We start from the raw sequence: 19,499 nt of genomic DNA on the forward strand, positions 1-19,499 counted from the left end.
AGATACACAGACAGAGAATACTCTAAATGAGGAGTTGTTTGTTTGTTTAATATTTTCTCTCAACTTCCACAGTTGGGTCGAAACTTTCCTATTTCTTTCTTTCCAGATATTATATGAATATGGATATGACATATGATAGGGCAACATTGTTCTGAAAATTAAATATTTTTGAAATGCTTTGAACTTTTTAAGGAAAATTTTTAATTGTTTATAAATGGATTTATGTACTTGTCAAACAAATATTTATTGAGCAAATACCATGTGCCATGCACTGTGCTAGGCCCTGGAAATATCGATAGATCGATAGATTGATAGAAAGATATACTGACTTTCTAGATCAAAAATGCTTAAATTCAGACAAAAAAATGGGAAGATAGTCATCACTAAGCTGATATTATTGCTTTTTGCAGTATATTCTTAGAAAAATCCAAATTTCATGTGTGATTGACAATAGGTATCAATTGCATATGAAAAATAGTATACAAAAATTTCAAAAAAGTCTTTTCACAAATAACTGTGAGTGACACTTTGGAACTAATTTTTAAATGGGTTGATATGTAGAGATTTTTCTGGAAAATGTTAGAGTGGAGTTACCACATTCAAAGACACCTTGCCAAGTGTTTCTATCATTATCCCTGCTTTCCAGACCCCAAGGCTTCTAGGTCTCAGTAACTTAGTTTATTCCCAGGATAGGCAAATGCTGTGTCACTGATGGAATTTCTAGGAGAGGAAGGGTCATCTCTTCCCAGTCCATGTAGTAATGATCTTAGATAGCTAGTCATCTCGAAACATACATTGGAGGTACAGATCCACCAAGATATAAGTGACTGAAAGGCCCAAGTGGAAGCAGAATGTTTAATCATTTCTCCTGAGTACACCTGATGACCAAGAATGGATAAAGTGTTATCTTGAGTTTCCCAGGAATGTCATCAAAGATCACAAGTTAGCAAGCCTGCAGGCTGAACATAGTCCTCAGGCATATTTTGTTTGGCTCAAATCTTTTTTATTTTTAGCTGATTGCCAACAAAGAGTTATGACATTTTAAAAGGATTCAATTTCTGACTTTTCTTGAAAAAGCAGAAGATTGAGCTACACTGGATTCACATTCTCACATGTCAGCCACTGGCCAGAGCTGTGCAGCAGCTGCCCCATTTTGAAACGGGAGGACTTCTCCAATATATTACACTCTTTACCACCTCTTGTTGTCTTGCACTCAGTCTACTTCATATTATTGAGTTTAAAACATTTTGCTTCAATTTTCAGATGTGAGAATATGTGGGCTCTATAGAGTTTTCTCCTCTAGACTGTATTAATCCCTGCGACAGGGATGTTCAAGGCTTGGGGTATGCCAAGCTGATACACTCCGCAGACTATATTATTCCCTTCTATGCAGTACGGCATTGACACAACACACCTGAGACTGTCTCAGTCTACCTAACAAAGCAAAGTGATAAAACCAGTAAAAAAGGGAGAATGAGAGCAGATAGATTCAATTTCAGTTTTTTGGTACTTTGATAACCATTGATTACTAGCTTTTTAACACTTTTAACTATTTAAAAATGACTGCTAAGAAAACTTACAAAAGTGTTCTTTATAGTAACCATGGAACTATTAAAGAAAGGCTTTTTATGTGATGATTGTTAGTTTTATATATTACAAATGGCTGGCAAAGTGTATTCTTTTCAGTTTCTCGTCACTCAATTTCTGCATCTGTTTTTAAGTCATAGTTATTGGATTTTAATAAAATACTGATCCTTTTGTATTATTTCCCCTTTCATCTTCTGAATACATTTGTTGTTTTTTAGGTGGTGGCAGCAGGCACCATAATAATTCATAATATTGGAGGTAAGCAATTGAAAGTGCACTGCTTATGCATAAATGTGATGGAAATGATTTCCTCCTTTGGCTTCTTGCCTTACTACAGGTCTAGCTGGGAACCTGAACCTCTGTAGACATAGGTGTCTCAGAAGCCCTGTGTGTTGTCCTCATTACTCTTTTTTTTTTTTTTTAAATCCTTTTTAGCACTTGTAGGACAATAGTTTCTAAATTCAGTTGCAGCTAAACCCTTGATTTCAATCTTGTTATTAGGTCTGCCACACACCTCTAAAGCATGGGCTTTCTGTAGTTGTAATAGTGGTGAGGTACCGCTTGGAAAAACTCTCCAGGTGATTCTGAAGTATTTCTCCTCTACGTTTGTCCTGATCACCCCCAGTGGCATGTACTGCTTTAGAGGGAGTGGTGTTCCATGGCTGTGTCAGGTGTGGAAAGGCAATCTTCTTTTGTAACCAAGAAATTGAAAATGACCACGTGGTTTAAAAAATAAACAAACTTGGGCTTCCCTGGTGGCGCAGTGGTTAAGAATCCGCCTGCCAATGCAGAGAACACGGGTTCAAGCCCTGGTCTGGGAAGATCCCACATGCCGCGGAGCAACTAAGCCCATGCGCCACAACTACTGAGCCCAAGTGCCTAGAGCCCGCGAGCCACAACTACTGAAGCCCAAGTGCCTAGAGCCTGTGCTCCGCAACAAGAGAAGCCACCGCAGTGAGAAGCCTGCATCCTACAGCAAAGAGTAGCCCCCGCTCGCCACAACTAGAGAAAGCCCGTGCACAGCAACGAAGACCCAACACAGCCAAAAATAAATAAAATAAATAAATTTATAAAAAAAGAATAAACAAACTTGAGACAGATGAAAAGTATTCTCACATTTATCTTGCATCTTGTTCCCATTAAAAAATGATCCTCAGGGGCTTCCCTGGTGGCGCGGTGGTTGAGAGTCCGCCTGCCGATGCAGGGGACATGGGTTCGTGCCCCGGTCCGGGAAGATCCCACATACCGCGGAGCGGCTGGGCCTGTGAGCCATGGCCGCTGAGCCTGCGCGTCCGGAGCCTGTGCTCTGCAACGGGAGAGGCCACAACAGTGAGAGGCCCGCGTAACAAAAAAAATTAAATTAAATTAAAAAAAAATGATCCTGATATCAAGAACTATGTAGAAACAAAAATTACTTTTAATTATTGATAGTTATTGACTAAATGTATTAAACATTTAAATCCAAAATACTATGGGAATCACGTTTGTATATGTTGTAAAGAAGTTACAAATGCTGAACAATATCTTAATTTTCTTTTACCATTGACTGGAGTGCTAAATAAATACTTTTACTTTAAGGTTAAATACAGAGAAGGTTGATATGCACTTTGGATCTTATTCAAGAAGGTATGGTCAGAGGAAATTTTAATCTTATTTCTTATCTGTGATAGTTCAAAATAATTTAAAGATGACAGCTTTAATAAAGTTTAACTGATACTCGAGATATGAGCTATTTCACTTTAAGTATTGTTCAACAAAATTCCATCTTTAATGAGTTTCTTGGTCAAGGAAAAAATTAACATTCCAACAATAAATTGTATTTGCCATTGTTTTGGAAATCCTGAACATTCATGTTTTAATTCTTTGAATTTTCAGGGCAAAAAAATATATTATTGAAGGAGAAGAATACTTTCTTGGATGTCGTACCAAATAATTTCCTTGTTAACACACACTTTACTCTTCACATTAGCAGTTAGTAACCAGTCTCTTACCTAATGAATCTATATAATATCATTGAGTTTAAGATCTACTTTGGAATACTTTATTTTAGCAAATATGTATTGCTTAAATGTGCACTTGGAATGTTGCTAATGTGAAAGTATGTTTTGGTATTTTCAATCCCTTATTTTCCTCTCTATATGATTAGTAAGAACCATCAAGCACATTTTGTTTGGATTAGGGTTAACTATTGTTTATTTTATGTAGAGTTTTCAACCCAGGACTTTGGATCTAAATTTGTGACTGGCAAAATGCCTGCTGTTGTATTCTCTGTATCCTTCACCCTGATCTCTTCCTTGTTCCCTAATCTGGTGTGCAACTGTTATTGGACATGACTCTATTTTAGCACTTGCTGTTATTAGGTTGAAGTTATCTCTGTATATGCTTTTACTTCCCCACTATATTGTCAGCTCCTCCAAGGCAAGGATTATGTCTTATTTCTCTTTGTAGTCCCAGAACCTAGCACAATACTTGGAACTGGATAAACCTTTTTTTTAAGCTTAATGGAGCTGAATATGATTTATATGTGCTATTTCCAAGTACTTTTTAATATTCTAGCTATATTTATCAAGAAGAAAAGGGGACTTCTAGACTGATCACTAGCTTTAAATATTTGAAAAGCTGAACATGAAATATAGAAAGATACTAGACTAATTTAGTATTGTTCTGGAGGGCAGAACTGGTTCTAATGGGTAGAACTCTACAGTGAAGCTGGTCTGGTTTCATTTGGAATGCTAAGCTGTGTGATAATGGAGACGGCCTACACTCCTTTGATAAAGCTCTGTATCCCTGAAAACATTCAAACAGAGCTGGTCGGTCAGTTGTCAGAATGTTCTAGAAAGAATTCTGAATTTGGTGGCAGATAAATCATCAGTTCTTCCAACTGTTTGTTGATTTGCTTGCTTGCTTTGTTTCAGAAACTTTTTTAAAAAAGTGACTTAGAAGCAATCACAGAAATTTTTAATGTCCCTCAAATTCAGAAAAGCTGGTAATGCTTATTCAGTTTTTAGAATAATGTCCTCATGATTTTCTTCACATTGGTTAAAAGTTTATCTATTGAGAGCCCACTAAATAATAACTGAAACATTTTCAGAACTTTTTTTTCTTTTGTCTTAGCAAGATGTGCATATAATCATTCTTTCATTATAATAGATTTGGAAGCTTGCTCTTGTGAGCAGAACACTGGGTTGGAAGTCAGATACGTTGAATTCTTTCTGCTCCAGTCTCTGCCGTTAGGTAGCCATGTGTGTTGGGAAAATTCCTCTCAGCTTCAGTTTCCTCTTTGTTAAATTGCTGGGGGTAGGATGGGAAAAGCACGAAGCTTAAGGTCCCTTCTTACCACAAAAGTCACCTTCTAATTTAGCACTTTGATAGGCATGTTAATTCCTTCAGAGCATTAAAATATTTTTATTACAGGAAAGTTTTGTGGGAGGGTTATGCTTGGTTCAAAAGATGATTTGGTCTTTTCTTAGGTATCTTTAACAAGTCAGAAGCTATTGCTCTAAAAGCTTTCATGGATGCTGTTCTTTTTCAGAAAGGGGAGTCTCAGTTCTTAGAACTACCCTTTAGGGCAGCCGCTGAGCCTCTGAGGTTAAAATCTAGGAACTCCAGGCTTACGAAGTAATTTCTTGATTAATCTAAGCTAGGTCCGTGGAAGCCCTTAACAGCGCTAAGCCATGTATACTTGAGAAGAAACAGCATACTTATTTGGGAGGATCTTTAATATGTTGTGCATATGATTTATTTAATGTTATTCTTTCAAAATGGATTTTGACTTTTCTCTTTGTTAATTGGAAATACATTGGATATTTATAAGATGGTATGAAGTGTATAGCATCAGATTAAATTTTTGCACTTCTTACATGCCTATATGCATATATAATATAGTTCAGATAGCATTTTTGAAAGATAGTATATTCACTATTAGTATAAATGCTTGGAGTTTTTCAGTGGTTGTTTAGAATTAAAAAATAATATAATAGATTGTCTTTAGGTCAAGCCTCCTCCTAGACACTTTAATTATACTTACAACAGCTCTTCAGAGTAGATGATATTATCCTCGTTTTACAGAGGTCGAAATCAGTGCTCAGAAGGGATAAATGACTTGCTTACCTTTACCCCTTAATACAGCCAGGACTCAAATCTCACTTTGTCTACTTCTAAAGGCTTTGTTCTTTCTGCTCTGATACAGTAAATGCTTGAAAAGCTATGAAAAGATTAAATGTTGAGGATTTTTAAAACTCATTGGGGACAGGAACTATGTGTTTTCATAACTTGACCTAGTTTCTGGTAGAGGAACTCAATAAATAGTATTTGTTGAATGAATGAGACAATTAAAAAAAATTCTGTTTAAAAGCCTAAGATTTTGCTTCAAGGAGACAATTTTATATACTATATAAATGATAGAAAGAAACTTGAAAGTCCATAGAGTGGTTTATAGTTTAGAATTATATAAAAATTAAAAGGTTGAAAATATTGAGGAGAGTTAGATCTTATTTATGTAAAATAAAGTATTTTAAAATCTTCTGCTTTCAGGTTGGATAATCATGTCTTAGATTAATGCTTCCTGACTCTTATTCTTTGTAACATTTAAACATTTCTCAGTTTTCTTGGGATCCTATGCCCCTGATGAATCTATGAGAAAAATGAAACAGGGGCCTTTAGAAGCAAGATGATCATGAATTGTCCTTGATCAATATTTGTTACATGGATCTTTTAGTAATACTCAGTTTATTCCCTACATCTTTGTATTCCATATATCTAAGTAATTTTGCTCATTCATTTATGCTCTTAAGTACGTAGCACTTAGTAGGTGTTTAATAAATCTTATTTATTATAGGAAGAAAGTAAGGAATAAGAGAAGGAGGGAGAGAAGGAAAAGCCAGTGACCTGGTTTGGTATTCCTTTAAAAAAGGAAGATCAACTGGCATGAGAAGACCACACAAAATGCATAAGTGAGCATATGGTTTCTTTAGGGAAAAATCGACTGTCAGAACTTCACAGAAAACCTTTTTTCCCCAGTACAATCACACACCAAGTATTAGTCACAGGGCACTAGTGCGGTCTGACAAATAGATTGGAAAGATCTACTGTCTTTGAAAAATCTCTAAACTTTATAATAGAAAAAAATGTGACTCACTAAATTTAGCACTCTTTTTTTCTAGGGTTATGGAAACCATTACCTTTAGAAAATGGAGAGCCACGTAGTAAAATCCTACTTAGAAGCAATTCCTGATTGCCTCCCAACACTGATGAATTAGGGGCCCAAAATAGGCCAGAGCCAGAGCCAGAAAGCCCCCAGCTGCCTGATGCCTCAGGCACTGGAGGGGCATTTGCTGAGAGTCATTGTTGCTTGGACATAAAGTCAGAAAAGAAGCATCTGGGAGTTTTAATATTTAATGCTGTTAGAGGGAAGAGAACTCTGGCTGAGAGTTTGAATTTAGTGGACTACAAGTTAAAGGATTAAGAACTGTAATAGCAAATAAGTACAGGTAGTTTCCACATAGTTCCTCTAATTGTGTTGCATTATGAGATTCTTTTCCTAAAAACCAAGGTAAGTAGTTTCACAAGTGTTTGAACTCCTGAGATAGACCACTCAGTTGGCTAAAATATCCCTAGAAATCAAGCAGTAAACCTCAAATCATCTTTAGTCATGTTGAAAGTCCTGTTAACTCTGATGAGTACGTGATAAAAGTGAAGTTAATTGATGTCATTTCTGGTTTCATATCTTGCCCAACTCAAAACGCAAGGTGAGTGGCTCCTGGGAGTACGTTAAATTCTTATTTTGCTCTTTTAAAATATGAAGGACCACTATGGATAGCATATTCTTTCCTTAATTCTTTAAAGGAGAATAAAGATTGAGTCACTGTTACATATTTTGAAAGGGGAACCCTAAACATTGGTAGACTTACTGAAACCTCCTGAAATTGCTAGAATGACCCAGATTTTCCAGCCTGGCAGAGATCCCACAGACCTACTCTAGCAGCCTTGATTAACGCCTCAGTTTGGGTATCTAAGTTTTAAGAGAAACTCAGCAGCCCTTTTATGTGGTCAAGTAGCACAGTTTCTAAATCTCATAAGCAGAAAGGTATAAATAAGGTCATTCTCAGTTGAGAGCTATAAAAATTTCAAATTCTCAGTATTTTTCAAAATTGTGATTTAATATTAAGTTAGAAACCCTTTGGCTTTACTTTCTTACTGAAATATATGTGTGTGTGTGTGTGTGTGTGTGTGTGTATTTTTTGGGGGGTAAGGTAACTGAAGTCTTTTAGAATTACTGGTTTGTACCATCTCCTGGGATACAGGGATTGGGAGTGCTGTTACAACGCCATCTGCTGGTCATCTCATCTGTAGACAAACTGCGGCTTTTTTGAGGCCTGAATAGTATTGTCCAGAAATTCTAGAAAGCACTATCTTAGAATAGGAGAAATAAAGGAAATTTGGAAGGGGAGTATTTCTTACAAGTCCTTCCTTTGACAAAATTTACTGGTTACATGTCACTTTAAAGAGGTTTTGAAAATATTGTATTTCTTAGTAACAGTTGTTAATTGAAGTTTAATTATAGGGTTCTCAGAATAGTAAATATTCTGGTCAGTTTTTATTCAAGTTTAAGATCTTGATAAATAGTAAAACAAAGATATATATTTTCCAAGGGTTATGGGGGGGAAAGTTCCTCCATATATTTTTGATTTCCATTTGTGCACAAATTAGGGAAATGACCTTGTTTTCAGAGTTTTTTAAAGTCTTTTTTAAAAATGAGAGAGATTGTGTTGTGTATTATTTTGAATGGAGATATAATTTCAGTGGCATTTGGACATTTAGTAGGAACACCAGGTTAATAAGACACATTAAATAGAATAAACCAGTTGCTGTCCATGACTAAAAACATGTTTGAAGTAAAACTGAATCTCTCTTAGAAGGAAAGGCAAACTTATTATTTCCTCCCATAGTACATCTGTTTAGAGCTGGCTGACTAATCCTTCACGAAGTTGCTGAACTTCTTCCAAGTGCTGAAAACCTAATTCTGTTTTAAAAATAGATCTACATAATCTTATCTTCATACGTGTTTTTAAGTGTTTAACAAAAAGGATAATTATTTTTGTAAATTAATGGTTTCTTAGGTCCACACTCCAATTGAAGCTTTGTCTTTTTTTTTTTTTTTTTTTTTTTAAGGGAGTCCCGGGAAAAGTAGCCTATGAGAGTACAGGGTTTGTGGGAAGAAGAATTGGTTTTTGTATTAATTTTTTTCAATTTCAGTATAGTGTTAATATCTCAAATATGTGAGAACAGGACACTTTCTCTTCCAAACTACAGTAATAGCTGTAGATGCAATAGAATCATAGTGGTAAATGCAGTAGTCCTATCATGAAACTCCTTAGCCTGTCTGAGGAATCTTGACTAAACACTTTACCAAACCAGCTACAAACTGAAATGAAAATACACCTCAAAGTGAAATGAACATTATAAGTGTTTTTAACGCTTCTAACTAATGTTCTGTGTTGTAGAAATTCTTTATTTTCTTTGAACCCAACTGCTAAACTGAGCATTCGGTAGCAATTTGTTGTTTAAATGGTGATGAAAAGAAAAAAGAATAATGCTGGGGAGTGGTCCTTTTGATAGACTTTTCTTATTTCTTTTTCCTGTGGTGGATTTCTTCGCCACTTTGCTTCTCTGCACTTTCTCATAACGTAACAGTTAATAGTGCAGATTTCTCAAGCCAGATGGGCTGCTTCCACCATCACTAGCTTGGGCAAGTTACCTCTTTGGGCCTCCATTTCCTCACCTGTGAAATAAATAATATCTACCTCACAGGTTCGTGGTGAGGAAATAAATTTAAACTTAACTTTAAATGAGGAAATAACTTGCAAATCACTTAGAATAGGCATACTAAGCCCCCAAATGTTTGCTGTTCTTATCATTCTTCTCCTCCAGAGCACTTTTCCCTTTTGTGTTTTTGACATCTCTCCCCTCAGCCTCCATGCTCCCAGCTCATGTGTTTCTCTTTATGATTAGATCAACCAATATTAATACCTTACTACTTGCTATTGCCTAATCAGATTTTACCCTATTTTAGTCATTTCTTAGAACAGTTGCTTCTCCACATGGCTTTTAAAGAATACTTTCAACTTCTGTGTTTCGATTAAGTTGACAGCTTTTTTATTTCCCTCCCAGGGCAGTTTCTATTAAATGAGTTCTATTTGTTATGTTTAAAATGAAGGAGAAAAGAATACCTATTTAGTTAATATGGTGAAACTAAATGATTTGTAATGGTTGAATACCTGTCACCAAGGTATGTCTTCTAGCCCTAATTCTGGCTTTGGTGGTATGAAGGCCAGAACCACTTAGCTATAACCATGGCTCTTGTGGATGACCCTGTTACAGCTATTAATTTAAAGGACAACATGGTGTGTCTTGTATTAGGAGTCTATACTATGTATCGATGTCAGCAAAAATCATTTACAAGTTCTTGCTTATGACCTGTCTCTAAGATAAGTCCTTAAACACTTCCTTATGCTATTAATAGAAGACATGAGATGAAAGGTGTTGGCAAGCAGCTTTTGGAGCTAGTGAACCTTTGGGTTAAAAACAATGGATATATGAGCATTCCTATTGAATTTATATCTTTAAAACTTTTCCCCTTTATTTTATTGAGCTGACTGTTCTTTTTATGTAAATCTAAGATATATTCCTAACTTAATGTATATTCAGTAATTTTTGTTTGTCTCTGTACTACATATAATATGTTAAGGTGCTAGTCCTTGCATGAAAGTTTTCTTGTGGTTAGGAAAAAATAATCTAGACAGTGAAAAGGAGAGTGTCTTTCTTTGTTTTACTTGCTTAATCAGTGGAGTTTTTCCCCATCATGAGCTCTGTGGCTTTGTAGCTCTTAAAACAAACACCAGCATTCTTTAAGAAGCAGTATTTTACATGTTTTATTATATTTATATCTTATATGCTGAGATCTTTTTTTCTGAGAGAGAAACATATGTTTGGTGAGTTCATATTTCTTGAAATATACATGATTCTTCAGACTGGAATCTAATGAAATAGGACTCCCATTTGAAAACCAAAGAGTACGGCTACAACAGAAGATAAAAGTGATCAAATGATTAGCCAGGGGCTAATAGAAATTCTGGGAAGAATGACAGATTGTATATTAGGAAGAAATATGATCTCATATTCATTGAAGCTTTTTACAACTAAAGATCTAAAAGAAATAATAGAAAATTACTGAAAGAGATGAATGTCTGAAACTTTAGAAAGGCATGTGGTATTGGATTAATCCAAGCAAGAAAGACTGATGGGCAGATAATAAATTACATTGTGTAGGAAGTCTGCATTCCTTGTTTTCAAGTACTTTTTTTTTTTCCTTGCAAGATATATTTAAGTAGCTCTAGGCCAGTTTCAGAATATTCAGTTCATGATTTTCATCATCACACCATATGTGTATGATTCTTTGGAATAGATAAAGTATTATAAACAAAGACCCCCAAATCCTTTAGTGGTGAAGGTTAATCTAAACCTTCCTTCTGTTCTGTACCAAATTGGTAGCATTTTTCCTTATGAGAATATGAACAACTTAGAATACCTTTTCACATATGATTAATTGTAATGTCCCATAACTAACAGAGAGTTTGGAGAAATGTACTGTACTTCTGCTGAAGAAAAGGCTTTATTTCAACAGCTGTACTTCTGCTGGGAAAAAGGAATAGTCATAAACTGGAAAATGTGAATATGTATATTTTCATAGCAGAGAAGTGACTATTTACTTAACTGTTTTAAATTTTACTTTGCCATAAGTACATGTTGTTTTACCAAAAAAAAAAAAAGAGAGTGTATGTGTTTGTATATGTAAGCGTTGCCTATCTTCATGTAAATTTATACACAAACTAGTATATATGCTTTTTTTCCCCCCAGGATCGAGTGGTCACACAGCACTGTAACAATTGTGAAGTTCAGCTACTTTTAAATGTTTATTGAGAAACATACATTCTTCTTCTTAAACTCTTTGAGCCTTTTAATCAGTTTTTCCCCAGATTTTTGCCATTCAGCCTTGGCATTCATTTGTGTTCTTAGTTTTTGTAGGTCCAAGGAGAAAGTGAAATGTTTCCTGAAATATAAATAAGTAATAAAATTAACATGCACACAGAGTACACTCTATTCTTCATGGACATATTCTTGTTGGCTCTTTTTTAATATATACTTAATCTCTGGGGGAAACAGAGATTATTACTCTGTTAAACTGACTCTAAATCATCTGGATTTCTATATACTTAAGCATTTAAGTTTAAACTCAAGTATTTACATATAAATGAGTTCTGTATTCTGTAACCATATTAAACATTTCCTAGTGTATGATGGAAGGTTAATAAGATGTGGGGGTTTTTTATAGCTATACCAGAAATAAGATCATTATTAAAATGCTATAAAAGTTCTTGGATCCTGTCTGATAGAATGTGAGAAATAATGCTAGCTTCAGGTTTTGATTGCATAATACAGATGAGCCCTGTTAATAAAATGGAATAAAAGTTATAAGCTTTGTCTATTTAATATGCTTAATAGTTGCAATTGAATCTTTTCTCATCTGTTTTAGAGGACAACTTAAAATGTAACTCACTGTGCACTTTGTTATTGTTTTATAATAACGTGTCCAAAATGTGTGTGGGAGGACAGTGGCAGAGAAAAGGAGAGAGAGGAAGTGAGATTTCTGGGGGGAGGTCTCTCTCTAGTAAGAAAGAACAAATAATCAAAATTATTAGCTGTACTTATTTATCTCCTGTGTCTATATCAAATGTTGCTAAACTAACTGCTAATGCCTTGGACAGAAGAATAACATTAAGAGTTTTGGCCAAACTTCAAGCAAAATTTCATTTATAAGTGGCCTATAATCAAGACGCTTTCTTTTACCTAAATCATTTGCCTTGGACTTGAAATGTAAACAAAAGATACCTAATGAGCTTACCAATTATTCTTCTCTACAAAGTTATTTATCTCCATTTTTATCTCCATTCCTGGTATATATCTATCTTTGAGGATAGTGCAGTATAAATTAATCTTCCACATGCTGTTGTAGCCCAAATGGACATCCATATTTCTGGATAGATTGTTCTTTAAATGGTTAAAAATTATAGAATTCTAATAGGAACTCTTTTTATTCTGTTTGCAGCTATGTCATCTTATCTTTTAATTATTAAAACAGAGCTTCCTGCTGCTATTTCAGAATTTTTGTCTGGAGACCATAGTGGGTAAGAAAAAATATTTCACATTGTATCCATTCATTTATTAATTCAATAAATACATATTAAGCCCTTGTGGGAAGTAAAATAAATGTAGCCCCTGCCCTCAAGACACTTACAAATTAGGCAGAGGCAGAGTAATAATAGAGAAGAAAACACTCTGCAGATGTCTAGTGATGCTCCATTATGTGCAGAGCACTGCACTGTGAACCCTCTGATGTGCCAGTGTAATTCTTGCATTCCATGGGGGTATGAAAGGGCAGGACAGGTATGAGCTAGCTCTTGGAGAAGAGTAAAGGAGAAACTTCTGGATATGAAAGATTGGGTGGGGGATAGGGGAAGGCAGAAAGCACTGACAGTAAAGGTCTTAGTGGAGGGGAGTGGATAATTCTGCTGCCACTTTTCAGCGAACCATAGTGATAAAGATAAATCAGAGTGATAACGTTACAACATACTTGTGTAAGATCCTGTTATACAGCATTCTTAGAAAAAATTTGTTTCATTTCCTGTTTTTTAACAATATTATAAACAATACTAAACCATGTTACACTGCCCTTCTCCTTTCTTATTTTAAAAATACTGGGCAGCTCAATATCAAAAAAACAAACAACCCAATCCAAAAATGGGCAGAAGACCTAAATACACATTTCTCCAAAGAAGATAAACAGATTGCCAACAAACACATGAAAGGATGCTCAACATCGCTAATCATTAGAGAAATGCAAATCAAAACTACAATGAGGTATCACCTCACATCAGTCAGAATGGCCATCGTCAAAAAATCTACAAACAGTAAATGCTGGAGAGGGTGTGGAGAAAAGGGAACCCTCTTGCGCTGTTGGTGGGAATGTAACTTGTTACAGCCACTACGGAGAACAGTATGGAGCTTCCTTAAAAATCTAAAAATAGAACTACCATATGACCCAGCAATCCCACTACTGGGCATATACCCTGAGAAAACCATAATTCAAAAAGAGACATGTACCACAGCGTTCATTGCAGCTCTGTTTACAATAGCCAGGACATGGAAGCGACCTAAGTGTCCATCAACAGATGAATGGATAAAGAAGATGTGGCACATATATACAATGGAATATTACTCAGCCATAAAAAGAAACGAAATTGAGTTATTTGTAGTGAGGTGGATGGACCTGGAGTCTGTCATACAGAGTGAAGTAAGTCAGAAAGAGAAAAACAAATGCCATATGCTAACACATATATATGGAGTCTAAAAAAAAATGGTTCTAATGAACCTAGGGGCAGGACAGGAATAAAGACACACAGACGTAGAGAATGGACTTGAGGACGCGGGGGAAGGGTAAGCTGGGATGAAGTGAGAGAGTGGCATGGACATATATACACTACGAAACATAAAATAGATAGCTAGTGGGAAGCAGCCGCATAGCACAGGGAGATCAGCTCAGTACTTTGTCACCACCTAGAGGGGTGGGATAGGGAGGGTGGGAGGGAGACGCAAGAGGGAGGGGATATGGGGATATAGGTATACGTATACCTGATTCACTTTGTTATACAGCAGAAACTGACACAACATTGTAAAGCAATTATACTCCAATAAAGATGTTAAAAAAACAATACTGGGTTCTAAAGACTATTGACTCATCTCTTTTTTATAGCAGAAAAAACCCAAATTAATTATACTTTTCCTTTTACTACGTATAACATGAAACTTTTAGAAAAATAAACTTGAAAAGACTAAATGAATCTTTTTAATTGTCATCAAATTATTATATATAGTTTCTAAACCACAACTCTAAAACCCGTCAGACTTTTAGATTTAAATGTTTGGTTGTTTTGCTCCAATATTTGAACTTGTTCTGGACTGCAGGGCAAGTTTTCAAAATTGAGTTTTAGATTTTACAAGTTGGCTCCATGAAAGAATTCTACTTAGACAACTGCAAATACATATTTATAAGGAAAATATGGTATAGTTTAAATCTGAATAGGAACCATCAAGAATATGTGATTGAAAAAAGGTAAGTAGAAGCCCTTAATGATTTTTCATCATTGGAATGTATTGTGCCTTTGTATAGGTTTCCACATTCATTATCACATCAGATACAGCTACCTTGTTTTTTATTTTATCTATAGTTTTATCTAGTTACTTTTAAGTTTTTTGCTCTTATTTTGATCAACAGTTGCTAAATGACATACTTATGTGAAATTTGCCTTGTATTTGCTGTAAAAATATTGAGGGCAGCTTCTATTACTCAGAAAGTTCTATGCAAAGAACAAACGTATGGACACCAAAGGGGGAAAGCGGCCGGGAGCAGGGTCGTGGTGGGATAAATTGGGAGATTGGGATTGACATATATACACTAATATGTATAAAATAGATAACAAGAACCTGCTGTATAAAAAAATTTTTTTTTAATTCTACGCAGTAAATTTCTTTTATAATTTAGGTCTAAGAACTCAAGGCAATAAGAGGTGAAATAAAGAATGTTAGACTAAGAGTAAATTCTCTCCATTTCATATTCAGTAACCTCAGGAAATTAATTTAACTTCTTTTGGCCATATAATTTAATTTTGGGCCTGAGGTTTCTTCATCTGGCATAATGGTGGTGCCAGTACTGCCTTCTTAACAAAGTTGTTGAGATGACCAAATAAGATATTATAAATATACATGCTTTTGTAAGCTGATAGCATAGTGTAAATGTGGAGAATTGAGCAACTCTGTAATGTCGTATGTCAGTTATACCTCAAAAAAAAAAAAAGAAGGAATTCCAGTAATAATAACTATATAAAGGTAGTTTTTCCCTATTTGCTCTGACTGCCAGGAAGGTCAGAGTCATATTTGAATGTATTGCATAAACTATGTTAATCCTACTAGTTGTCACATGTGTTCTCCTTTTTCTTGGTCCTGAATTTGGTGACTTCTCTTTATTTTCTTTTTTATTGTCATATATCACAAGGACAAAAATACATATAAAATTTTAGAAATAATTAAGGTAGTATGTGACAGAACTGTTAAAACTTAGGTCTTCTTTTTCTGAAAGTGATGCTTTTACCATAGCTTCATTTTAAATCAGTTGTCATTTACTTTATTGGGTTTTTTTCTCTGATTTGTTTAAAGAAACAAATAAAAATTAACTCCATCTTATTCATGTTAGTAGAAAATTGATAAAAATGTTATTTTTACATGTCAGAAATGAATTTTTAAAACTGTATACTTCAAAATACTGTGGCCAGTTTGCATCATCTCTGTTATGATGTTTTAAAATTGCACATCTTTTTAACAGCCTCATCTTGTTTTAAATGTAATGTATATTCACTTATTTTGGATTTCAAAGTTTTGAAAAGCATTAGTAAGTGACTAATTATATTAATTGGTTAGAATGCAGTTAAATCATTAGTCTTTAAACCTTAATACTGTAAAATAATTAAGACACAAATGTTATGGTAATTGATTTAACTATCTGGGCAGTTTATTTCTAGGTAGAGTTACAGAGCAATATTTCTTCTGTGAGATTAATCTGATATTGATATACTTTTAGGGTTTGAATTACAATGCATTGCAGTTAAGAATTTTCTGTTGTGCTTATTTTCTGTGTTATCCGTGAGATTTGATGTGCCTTTGTGAAAACTAAACCTTTATAAAGATGTTATCAAAAAGAAACTTTATTTTCATAATATCCTAATTTCAAAAATTATTATTAGAAGTCAGAAGCTATAATACTTATACCAAATTTTTATGAGGCATCTATATTTTCATAGAATAACTTATATTCAAAAAAATCTATGGCTGTTAAAAGTTGGAAGCTCTCTGTTAACATTTAATGATCTTGTCAGCGGAATATGATTGACACAATTAAGTTGTCTTGCATTTGAGTTACATAATTGATATGGGATGTGAGTAAGATCCTAATTCAGAACATATGATACTCTTGTTCCATTCGAGAATGAAATTAAAGCAACTTATAAATAAATCTGGTTTTCATTAAAATACGGGAAAAAATCTGCATGCCAAAGCATTTGCAATACAGCTAAGGATCTATACTCTATATTTCATACTTGGAACATTTTTATCATATAGGATTAAATCCACAGATCAAACAAGTTTTCCAAGAAGTATAAAACTTTTTACTCTAATTCTTTTGGCTTGAAGAGACTGTATATTTACAATAGATCACAGTAGGAAAATAGGGGTTTTGTTAGATAACTCTTTTTTCCCCCACTTCGGAAAAAATTTCAGGTTAGCATATTCTTCTAAAATCTTGAGTTATAAAATGTGCTTTTGCAATTTCTTTGTACTGGCTTGTATTTCTCAAGCTGGAGTTTTATTTTGTAAGTTTAATCATTTCTGTTCCTTGGAAAATATCCACTGCCAAGCACAATTCAGTTGACTGTGACATGCACATGAAATTTAAACTAACTTAACTGTGCATTACTGTATTGCCTTTATTTATTTATTTTTTAACATCTTTATTGGAGTATAATTGCTTTACAATGGTGTGTTAGTTACTGCTTTATAACAAAGTGAATCAGTTATACATATACATATGTTCCCATATCTCTTCCCTCTTGCGTCTCCCTCCCTCCCACCCTCCCTATCCCACCCCTCTATGTCGTCACAAACCACTGAGCTGATCTCCCTGTGCTATGTGGCTGCTTCCCACTAGCTGTCTGTTTTACATTTGGTAGTGTATATATGTCCATGCCACTCTCTCACTTTGTCATAGCTTACCCATCCCCTCCCCATATCTTCAAGTCCATTCTCTAGTAGGTCTGTGTCTTTATTCCCGTTTTACCCCTAGGCTCTTCATGACCTTTTTTTTTCTTAGATTCCATATATATGTGTTAGCATACAGTATTTGTTTTTCTCTTTCTGACTTACTTCACTCTGTATGACAGACTCCAGGTCCATCCACCTCACTACAAATAACTCAATTTCGTTTCTTTTTATGGCTGAGTAATATTCCATTGTATATATGTGCCACATCTTCTTTATCCATTCATCCGATGATGGACACTTAGGTTGTTTCCATCTCCGGGCTATTGTAAATAGAGCTGCAATGAACATTTTGGTACATGACTCTTCTTGAATTATGGTTTTCTCAGGGTATATGCCCAGTAGTGGGATTGCTGGGTCATATGGTAGTTCTATTTTTAGTTTTTTAAGGAACCTCCATACTGTTCTCCATAGTGGCTGTATCAATTTACATTCCCACCAACAGTGCAAGAGTGTTCCCTTTTATCCACACCCTTTCCAGCATTTATTGTTTCTAGATTTTTTGATGATGTCCATTCTGACCGGTGTGAGATGATATCTCATTGTAGTTTTGATTTGCCTTTCTCTAATTATTAATGATGTTGAGCATTCTTTCATGTGTTTGTTGGCAATCTGCATATCTTCTTTGGAGAAATGTGTATTTAGGTCTTCTGCCCATTTTTGGATTGGATTGTTTGTTTTTTTGCAACAAAAAGAATAAAATATCTAGGAATATACCTACCTAAGGAGACAAAAGACCTGTATGCAGAAAATTATAAGACACTGATGAAAGAAATTAAAGATGATACAAATAGATGGAGAGATATACCATGTTCTTGGATTGGAAGAATCAACATTGTGAAAATGACTCTACTACCCAAAGCAATCTACAGATTCAATGCAATCCCTATCAAACTACCACTGGCATTTTTCACAACTAGAACAAAAAATTTCACAATTTGTATGGAAACACAAAAGACCCCAAATAGCCAAAGCAATCTTGAGAACGAAAAATGGAGCTGGAGGAATCAGGCTCCCTGACTTCAGACTATACTACAAAGCTACAGTAATCAAGACAGTATGGTACTGGCACAAAAACAGAAATATAGATCAATGGAACAGGATAGAAAGCCCAGAGATAAACCCATGCACATATGGTCACCTTATCTTTGATAAAGGAGGCAAGAATATACAGTGGAGAAAAGACAGCCTCTTCAATAAGTGGTGCTGGGAAAACTGGACAGGTACGTGTAAAAGTATGAAATTAGAACACTCTCTAACACCATACACAAAAATAAACTCAAAATGGATTAAAGACCTAAATGTAAGGCCAGACACTATCAAACTCTTAGAGGAAAACATAGGCAGAACACTCTATGACATAAATCACAGCAAGATCCTTTTTGACCCACCTCCTAGAGAAATGGAAATAAAAACAAAAATAAACAAATGGGACCTAATGAATCTTAAAAGCTTTTGCACAGCAAAGGAAACCATAAACAAGACCAAAAGACAACCCTCAGAATGGGAGAAAATATTTGCAAATGAAGCAACTGACAAAGGATTAATCTCCAAGATTTACAAGTAGCTCATGCAGCTCAATGCCTTTATTTTTTTATTTTATTTTATTTTATTTTTTATAGGGTAGAGGGAAGCGGGGGAGAAAGTTTTTCTGGTTTTTTTTTTGTAAATTTATTTATTTTATTTTATTTTATTTTATTTTTGGCTGCGTTGGTTCTTCATTGCTGCACGTGGGCTTTTCTCTAGTTGTGGTGAGCGGGGGCTACTCTTTGTTGCGGTGTGCGAGCTTCTCGTTGTGGTGGCTTCTCATTGTGGAGCACAGGCTCTAGGTGCACGGGCTTCAGTAGTTGTGGCATGTGGACTCAGTAGTTGTGGCTCATGGGCTGTAGAGCGCAGGCTCAGTAGTTGTGGCGCACGGGCTTAGTTGC

General features: G+C 35.0%; 1 protein-coding gene across 1 annotated transcript in view; it reads left to right on the forward strand.

The window, feature by feature from the left end:
• SLC38A6 (solute carrier family 38 member 6) overlaps positions 1 to 19,499 on the forward strand; it is a 92,519-nt gene that overhangs the window by 28,336 nt on the left and 44,684 nt on the right. The window contains 2 exon segments of the mRNA XM_022570441.3: positions 1,806 to 1,845; positions 12,752 to 12,830. Coding sequence (XP_022426149.2) covers positions 1,806 to 1,845; positions 12,752 to 12,830 — 119 coding nt within the window.

The sequence above is a fragment of the Delphinapterus leucas genome, chromosome 2, assembly GCF_059928025.1.
Source record: "Delphinapterus leucas isolate spDelLeu-1000000601 "Yukka" chromosome 2, BTC_Dleu_Yukka2, whole genome shotgun sequence".
Classification (NCBI taxonomy): domain Eukaryota; kingdom Metazoa; phylum Chordata; class Mammalia; order Artiodactyla; family Monodontidae; genus Delphinapterus; species Delphinapterus leucas.